This window comes from Hibiscus syriacus, unplaced genomic scaffold, assembly GCF_006381635.1.
Source record: "Hibiscus syriacus cultivar Baekdansim isolate YM2019G1 unplaced genomic scaffold, ASM638163v2 tig00116997_pilon, whole genome shotgun sequence".
In the NCBI taxonomy this organism is placed as follows: Eukaryota; Viridiplantae; Streptophyta; class Magnoliopsida; order Malvales; family Malvaceae; genus Hibiscus; species Hibiscus syriacus.
In genome coordinates, this window is record NW_024063513.1 from 4,073,083 (window position 1) to 4,082,984 (window position 9,902).

A 9,902-nucleotide genomic window follows, 5' to 3' on the forward strand; every position below is an offset into this window, starting at 1 on the left:
ATTATTAGATTGTAATACGTGTTATTTAACGAGAAAATTAGTATTATTATTAACTTAAATATCAAAATAGATAACGATTGTAATGTTAAATACTTAAATGAGACTAAAATTAGTTACGGGAAAATCGATATAGTTTGCGGTATTATTTTTTTTTTTTTGAAAACTACGGTATTAAGCCTTTGATAAATGAGAAAGTTAGTTCAAAGTTGAAACCCAGCCAGCCCATCAGATTACCGAATTATTCTTTGAATTTTCTCTCTCTCTCTCAAATCAACACCGCGATTCTGCGACACCCACCCGCCCGCCGTCCGCCACCGCACCTTTTCCGCTTGCTTGCCCAACCAGGTAAGATGATTATCACAACTATATTGCTTTCTATTTTCTTTCTTCGTGCCTTCCTTAGCTCCTTTAGGGTTTATTCTGTATTAGTTCGGTAATTATTATTTTTTTACTGAAATTATTGTTGTTAAATCTTAATTTAGGGTTTTTATTTGGTAATACAGAAAATTAATAACATGGAGGAAGATGATGATTACGTTGAGTATATCCCGGTTGCGAAACGCCGAGCTATGGAAGCTCAAAAAATTCTACAACGAAAGGGCAAGGCTTCTGCACTTGAGGATGAAGCTGAAAAATCCAATGTTGCTAAAGTGAAACCTAGTTTGCTTATAAAAGCAACTCAGCTTAAAAAGGACCAATCTGAGGTCAGTCAAACGGAACAAATTGTACAACAAGAGAAAGAGATGATTGAACATTTACCAGATAGGAAAACACTTATGTCAGTTCGGGAGTTGGCTAAAGGGATTACTTATACGGAACCCTTGATGACCGGGTGGAAACCGCCTTTGCATATTCAAAGGATGTCGCGAAAAGATAGGGATTTTATTCGAAAGCAATGGCATATTATTGTTGATGGGGAGGAGATTCCTCCTCCTATTAAGAATTTTAAGGATATGAAGTTTCCAGATCCAATTTTAAAGAAGTTAAAGGCGAAGGGAATAGTGCAGCCGACTCCAATTCAAGTCCAAGGTCTGCCTGTTATTTTATCTGGAAGAGATATGATTGGGATTGCCTTTACAGTGTCAGGGAAAACGCTTGTTTTTGTGCTCCCGTTGATTATGATTGCATTACAGGAGGAGATGATGATGCCAATTATTCCAGGAGAAGGTCCTTTTGGGTTGATTGTCTGTCCTTCCCGGGAGCTTGCTAGACAGACGTATGAAGTGGTGGAGCAATTTTTGGTACCTATGAGGGAAAATGGGTATCCGGAACTCAGGCCATTGCTTTGTATTGGTGGTGTAGATATGAGGCCTCAGTTGGATGTTGTGAAGAAAGGGGTTCATATTGTTGTTGCTACACCTGGGAGGTTGAAGGATATGCTTGCCAAGAAGAAGATGAAATTAGACAATTGCAGGTATGTTTCCTAATTCAGTGCTTTTAGTAACACCATTTTCAATTAGCTAACGTGCTACATTTATTCTTATCATGTTCATTAAAGTATGTGTTTGAATTTAGTTGGTTATGGCAGCTTAAGCTGATTCTATATAAGAAGCCAGATGCTAAAATGTTATAGAGGCTTGGTAGGGGCCAATCTACTTTTTTTTTTGGCCTGTTGATTTATTCTCACTTGTTTAAACATCTCTCTGTATTTCTGCCAATATATGGTGCTATTTGTTTGTTTGTTTCTGATGAAAATATGTGGTGTTTCTTACACTGGTTTCTTTTCCAAATTTTCTTGTATTTATTTTCAAAGATGTTGGATGGTACCAATTCTATTACCAGATCTGTTATTTTCAAGTTGCATTTATTGGGAAATGACTATTCTGCCTTTTGGTTTTTTTTTGTTACTATTAATTTTGTTAGATATCTCTATGTACTTCTGCTATTTGGCAATTTTAGATGCTTGTGCATTGGTTATCTATACTTGTACTTGATTTCAAAGATAGCAAATGTGTTGAATCTGTTGCAGTAAGCTTTCTTACCATCAAAATAATTTCATGTATGCAGTTTTGGATTGAACTTTTCCGTTCTGGATAGGTAATGATACTCAAGCATTTGTGTTTCTGCTGTAGGTATTTGACATTGGATGAAGCAGATAGATTAGTGGATTTAGGCTTTGAAGATGACATCAGGGAAGTGTTCAACCATTTTAAGGCTCAAAGGAAAACCCTTTTGTTCTCTGCCACCATGCCTACCAAAATTCAGAACTTTGCCAGAAGTGCTTTAGTCAAGCCAGTTACTGTTAATGTTGGCAGAGCAGGAGCTGCAAACCTTGATGTGATTCAGGAGGTCGAGTATGTGAAGCAAGAGGCCAAGATTGTCTACCTCCTTGAATGCCTACAAAAGACCCCTCCACCTGTTCTAATATTTTGTGAGAATAAGGCTGATGTGGATGGCATTCATGAATATCTCCTCCTGAAAGGAGTTGAAGCTGTGGCAATTCATGGAGGCAAGGACCAAGAAGAGAGAGTACGCCATTTCATCCTTTAAAGCTGGCAAGAAGGATGTCTTAGTTGCAACCGATGTTGCATCGAAAGGTTTGGATTTTCCGGATATTCAGCATGTGATCAATTACGATATGCCTGCGGAAATTGAAAACTATGTCCACAGAATAGGACGAACAGGAAGATGTGGTAAAACAGGAATTGCAACTACATTTATAAACAAGAATCAAAGTGAGACAACCCTGCTTGATTTGAAGCACCTACTGCAAGAAGCAAAACAGAGGATTCCACCTGTCTTAGCCGAGCTCAGTGATCCGATGGAAGATGTTGATGCAATCACCAATGCAAGTGGCGTAAAGGGTTGTGCTTATTGTGGTGGATTGGGGCATCGTATCCGGGATTGCCCCAAGTTAGAGCATCAGAAAAGCATGGCTATTGCAAATTCCAGAAGGGATTATTTTGGTTCTGGTGGATACAGAGGAGAAATTTGAGTTATGCTTATATGTATTCTGAATTTGTTTTGGATTGTATCAAATATATAGAATCTGGGGACGGGCCCCTTTACATCTTGGGGAGTTGTGCCTTAATGCAAGTTTTCTTTATTTCTTTGACATGAACTAATTCAAAGTTCAAGAATGAGGGAAAATATAATCATGTGTCATCTTGTTTGTTTTGGGAAACTCCGCTGCAGTTTGTTTTGTTCTTTTCAAGGTTTGCCTTTACGTTTTTGTTTTGCTAAGCCCTAAATCTCTATGTCTAATTGAGTGGACGTGCATCTCTGATCGAAAATTGCTAATACAATGGTCTTTAAGATATCAAAAACCTGGATTTTCCAATACAACTTTCATTGGATGTTCCTTGACCTTGTCCCTGTTTAACCCCACCCTCATCACCATCACTGTTTCTTAGATGGTTTCCAGGTAAGGTTTATGTGGTACTCTGCTGTTACAAAAACAGTGAAGTGATACTGCAATGCCATTGTTAATCTGGATTTATATCTTCATTTATCCATTGCGGAAACAACATTATTTTCTTTATATAGAGGACCCAAGGCCTTAGCCTCGGAATAAATCCAAATCGTAAGGCTATAGTATGGCATGACTTCACGATGATGGTTAGTTGGAATAGCTAGGATATGACTTGGGTTCAATGCTATGAAATATTACTCGTAACAATATTTTGTCTCTTACATAAGGATTAGCAGAAGCAAAATTTAAACCCAGGGTTCAAACTGGAATACCCTAGAAGGTATGATGATTAATTTTCCATCTTTGTCCTTATCGAGGATGGTGAAGTGCAGTGTCTCAAACAGCTCACACATTTCATTAATTAGTTTTTTCTTTTCCACCACCATCTCCAAGAATGCTTGCTTCATAAGTTCTTTCTTCTTCAAGTTCCCTCAATCTTGCGTTTAGGTCTTCAGCTTCAGTAGCATGCAAAACCAGGTTACCCTCACAATAATTGCTGCAAACCCTTTTTCTTGGATGACTTATTATCGACCCAGATTGATTCGGTGCCTGTTTTGAACTTGAAGAGGCGCTTCCAGAGAACAAGTGTTGTTGTTTCAAGATAGATTCTGCCGAGACATCAATCTTTAAGCTTGACTGATCACTTGTTCTTGCATGTTCACTTCTACTGCTTGCTGCCTTAAACTTCTTCAATTCTGAATCTAATTCCATCTGAGATTAAGCAACTTCTGTCTTATTCCTAGGTGGAACTTCTCGAAGAAGCTTCAGAGAATCAAAACTCCGGGTTCCAAGCACATCGGAAGCAATCAATTGTGACAGGACCAAAATAACATTTTCCGCGAAATAATCGAGCATAAACTGGAGCAATCCTGAAAGGAAAAACATAAAGGTTGCTTACCTGAGAAACTGGTTTTTGCAATGGAAGTAGTGAAAATGGAGGTAGCTGAAATGATGGTTGCTGAAATGATGGTTGCTTACCTGAGAAAGATACTCCCAATGACATCGATACCATTTTCAAAGGAATTTTTGCTCCTTTTCCGCTCGGGGCACTGCAAGCGGAGTTGAAACAAACTCCTTATAAGTTTTGCATACCAAATATTTGACTTCTGCTGTTGGATTTTGGAGAAACTGTTGTAGAAATTGAAATGTCTTACTTTATGATATAATTTATATATATATATATATATATATATATATATTTCTTTTCTTAATTGGATGCATTTTGTCTTAAAAGGTGTTGGCCATCACATGCTACGGTCTAAAATATAAAATTACATTTGGTCCATCTAATCAACACGTGGAAGATCTAGAAGTTAAAAGTTGTTTTTGTAAGAAATAGGATCTTACAGGTATTATTTTATTTTGATAAGAATATAATTACTTTTATATCAATTAAATCATCTATCTAATATATTTATTATTTTTTAACAAGGATCCCATGTGCACATATTGTCTCTGTGATGCTATTGATTCAAGAGATGTCAGAAAATTATATTGATAAATGCTATCATAGGTTAACTCAAATCTAACTTTACGTCAATTTTACTACCCTATCAGAAGAACAAATTAGTGAGAATCAATCTCGTCAATGGAGTCAATGCTTCCTCTAATTCAAAGAAGACCACCTGATAGGCCTAAGAAATAAAGGAGAAAGGCTACTAATGAGCAAGAAAGTGGTCTAAGTAGGGGCAAAGGACCCTAGAATTTATATGCAAGAAATGTGACATAACATGTCATAATATAAGAACATGTAAAGGTTAGGTGAGAGATAATTCGAGGTTTATTACACCACTTGTTACAACACCTATGGCAAGTGCACCTTTAACACTTCCGGCACCTTCAACATCAACATCGTGTAGTTTCAACTCCAACACCTCCACCAAACCTATCATCTTCAACTGGTGCACCTTTGGTACATCGATCATCTTCAACTGGCGCATACCCATCACCACCAATAACTACTCCACCTATAACAAGAATAACTCTATCCATCAACTGTCAGAATATCAAAATTTCTTATGAGTATTTAATTAGCCTCAATCGTAGTTTATCTATTATTTTCTTTAACTTATCATGTTTATATTTTTTTATTATAAATTAGAAGACTTACAACAACTGGTCAAGTGTCAAGTCAATTCACATCTAATGAGCAAAGGAAGAAGATCAAAAGGACATTAGGAAGGTAAATCTCACAATCTCAACATCAACCAACTACATATTAAGTTGTTAGATGAATGTTGCAATCATATTCCCCCTCTAGAAATAAGGTTACGCAGAATTCACAAGAATCAATTGACAGTTTCAAACCAAAGAAAAATTGGAATTTTTAATATCTATATTTTGTGGCAGTTTTAAACCAATGGTAAATTGAATTATGATGGATGTTAAGTGCCATCTGTTGTATATTTTTTGTATATGCTTAGTCAGTATGGTATGGCTGTTAAAAAAATATACGATGGTATATGATAACATTTTGATGTATTTTGAGATAAAAATCGTAGAAGGTACAACATTACATATTGTTATGTAATTTCTACCATTTTACTCTTCTTTGTGTTTAATCAATAAAAGAAGTTATTTCATATTTTAATATGTATCATTTTTTATATAGCTAATTCATATTGAAATAAACACTCACACATAGCTAATTCATATTGAAATAAACATTCACAAATATAAGTAGAAAACATAAGCAAACATTGAAAGATATACAATGGTAAATTGATAATTCATGTTCATAAACACTTCAATTATATGTTGAACTTCAACTTTCAAATTCTTGTTCAAATTCCAGCTTATCAAAATAAACTTCAAGAAGCAAACATAAGGGCAAAAAACAGAATCCCTAAATTCTAAATTATCCATTTTTTAACCCAACACAATCAAGTACAATAAAACCCCAAACAAATCACCAAAATCACTTACTCAAACCTTCTTCCCCTCTCCATGGCTTTCATGTTTCTTAGCAAACCAATGATAACAACACGAGAACGTCGATTTAATGGGGGACCACACCAAATAAAAAATTATAATTTCTTCTAAACGCATGTATGCCTATAGTTAACGCACTCAAAGAACCTCCTTCCAACATTATTATTTGTTCAAGTTGTGCGTACGGTAGTTGACATTCTATAAAAATATGTTGGGATTGTAGTTGGTGGTGTCTCCATTTTTAGCGATTGTTGATCAAATAAAGAAAATAAGAGAAAGTAGAATTTTAATTTTTGGGTTTTCAATCAATTTTGTGTGAGGAAACTATTTTAGGGTGCTGGAATGGGTTAAAAGTTCATTTTATTAAGTTGAAAATAACAGTAACCTTCCACGTCATGGTTGCAGACTAACTAGAGGTAAAGTTAAACTTTACTGAAAATAAATTAAAAGTTTAGTGATTGTAGTACAAGTTTTAAAAGTTTAGTGGTCAAAATGTAAGTTTCCTAAAGGTTTGAGGACTATTTATATAATTTACCCTTAATATTATATTATATGAACTTTTCTTTTTGTGCTTGAATATTTTTTCTATCTTTTATAATTTAATTATATAGTCTATAATTTAATTATTTTTTAATTAATGTTATTTTATATAAAGTGTTATTTTCTATTGAGGTTCTGAGTTCGAACAATTGTATTTATATTATGCGTATTATTAACAGTTAAAAAAGATTATAAACAATTACTACTCAAATTATTAAAAAAAAAATTTACCTTTAATATGTTAAGAAAAACTGTCACTTTTACAATTTATTAGGTAAGTACGATTCGAACCTTCCATTTGTAGTTTTGTATCCATTTTTTTGTATAGAATTGTAATAATTTAGTTATTTTACTTTTATATAATTTTGGTAATAATTAGATTTGGTTTTAGATTCTATCTATAGTTTATAATGTTTTTATTTTAGTTTCAGTTTAGTTTATAACATATTAATTGTTCCATTTGAAGTTTTGACATTGTTAAATGATTTTATTTTTTATTTTTAACATTTTTCATAATAATTATATTGGTACAAAAATGGTAGAAGCATATTTTCTTCTTCGATTGAACTGCGATTAAGGGCCAAAACTTAATATTAAAACGTAATATTCCTAAAGTTTGAGACTAAAGTAAAATTTACCCAAAAATGTGTCGAAATGTCAATGTAATTATCAGTTTGTTTGAAAAAAAAAGGTGTCTGATATATGCGGCGGGTAAGATTGCAATATATGATTCATTAATCCATTTTAAAATTCAATTAGTTAATTATTAAAGAGATCTTATAATTAAGGGGAAATTTATGATTTCCATTAAAGTGATCCTCTAAATAAAGAAAAGGAAAAAGAGGAGAGCACTTCTATATGTTCCCTGCCCACTTCTCATTTTCAACTTAATTTTTTATGCAATACAAGTGCCTCCCTTATCTGAATATTAAATAAGGGAGATTCAGATATTTTTTTAGTTTTTATTTAATTTTTAAAATGTTAATAGTGTTATTTTTTTAAGATTAAATAAGTTTTTAATTTTTTAAAAAAATTAATTTAAATTATATTATATCTGAATATGTATCAGACGCATAACTCCGAGGACAACTGAAGTTTTTAATTCAGCCAAATATGGCCAAACTTTAACGTGAAAAAGAGTCTTGATTCCTCAAAATGTAAATTACATTTGATTCGGCTGATAAAATGTGCCCCATATTTGAACAATTGTTCAGCCAACACCACCAACTCTCTGTAATGGAATTTGTTTAACGCTCAGATTACATGCATTAAAGTTGTTCTTCAATCCTTTGGCCACTTCTCTCTTGTTCCACCATCCTGCTGAACTTCTCCCACGAGCTGACCCTGTCTTTCAAGCGGATCATTGCCTGCTTTGAAGTTCCAGCTACATCCCAAGACTCTAGAGGCAGACCGACGGGCTCCATTCGCAACCCCTGCTGGTCTTCAAACTCACTGATAGCATCTACAATTCTTTCTTCACTTCTATCTTGTTCAAAGGGTATATTTGGTTGATTTGAAGTCTCAGATACATCCTGAAACCTAATAGACCGAGTAACAGGCCCCTTTCGCAACCCCCGCTGCTCTTCGAACTCGCAGTCGCAGAGGGCGTGCTGAATTCCTTGGCCATGTTCTGAGCTATCACTAGTCTTTAAAAAATGACTGATTCTGTCTTCTATGTTGGTCTTTGGCTGCTTCGAAGTCTCAACTGTATTTTGAGGCTTGATGGACACGGTAACCGGTCCCTTCTGCAATCTCTTGTGCTCATCGAACTGGTGGATAGCAACTTGAATTCCTGAGAGGGCCACTAGGAACTCTGCTGCTTCAGTTTGGTTCAGCAGCTTCTTCACCGCCAGCTCTAATGCCTTGAACCTGTATAAGTTTCCAAATAGCAGTCAATTGCACACATTGCCGAAACTATATGGAAAACCCTTGTACTTTTTTCTCTATACATGATATATTTAGCAATCAAAATTTGAACCTGAGCTTTTGAGCCTTGGTGATGACCCGAGAAATTTTCTTGAACATGGATTGGATACCACTGGAGGCTGAACTATTGCCGCTGTTCACTGGAGAAAAAGGAAGGTAGAGAACACATGTAGCTTGAATCTCAGACATTTCCTCATCAATTACTGCCTCCTCAATATGCATCTCGTGGATAAATTGCAACAGGCCGGTTGGATGGAAGTTGAGTCTGATAAAAAGGATAAAGGGGCAAGGGCTTGCAAGAGTTCCAGAATGGCAGAGGGTCTCCAGTCACCAAGCCAGAAGAGCGTGGCAAGCTCTTGGGGAGCCGCCCATTGTGGCATAAGGAGCTTAGACACATCCTCGAGATGAGTCGGGACCAAAGCCTGGTTGTAATGTGCATGGAACCTGTTCAACTGTTCCTTGATCAGTGCCTCGAGCTCCCTTCTTGCTTTGAGCTGTCTCTCTATCTTAGCTGCTCTGCTCTTCTGCTCTTGCCTCCAGAGACTATGCTGTGCCTCGCGAAGATCTTCATGAAATAACCATATCAACTGTGAGAGCTCAGAGCTTGCACACAAGGTGTACCAAATTGTTTTTAAAATGCATTGCCCCAAGCCATTCCATGTAAACGCACACTGGCTGTTTACAAGGTATAGCTTAGTAGCTTACTAATGATAACCTGGAATGTCATGATTTGTGAGCCTGGCTTTACTTCTCTGCTGGGGAGTAAGGAGTGCATTCTGCTAGTGGATATAATCTATATACCAAATAACATAAAGAATACATCAATCAGAACAACAGTTTGGTCTAAAACATCACAAATAAAATGGTGTTGATTATTGCAATGATAGTTCAACTAGTGTAATATCCTAGTTGCCTACAAGGAAATCTGAGGCTGATAGGTTAGTCAGCCCCCCAAATGCCGAGACATATGCCGTAGCCCATATGGACGAGCATTGGTGATTAGCACGGGAAAGCGGCCACCAAGGCAACTTACTGGCCACGGAGACAAGTAACTTTGACATAGAAGTTTTATTTTCTAAGGAACAAAATAACA

At 35.6% G+C, this 9,902-nt stretch overlaps 1 protein-coding gene and 1 pseudogene across 1 annotated transcript; one reads left to right on the forward strand and one right to left on the reverse strand.

Moving 5' to 3' along the window:
• The first annotated feature begins 226 nt into the window (after positions 1–226).
• LOC120194178 lies at positions 227–3,105 on the forward strand (annotated as a pseudogene).
• Positions 3,106–7,991: 4,886 nt separating this feature from the next.
• LOC120193922 lies at positions 7,992–9,681 on the reverse strand. Its single transcript, XM_039196344.1, is given in 4 exon segments — positions 7,992–8,752; positions 8,862–9,052; positions 9,055–9,374; positions 9,515–9,681. Coding segments are annotated over 4 exon segments (1,182 nt in total). The 5' UTR covers positions 9,585–9,681; the 3' UTR covers positions 7,992–8,151.
• Positions 9,682–9,902: the final 221 nt, after the last annotated feature.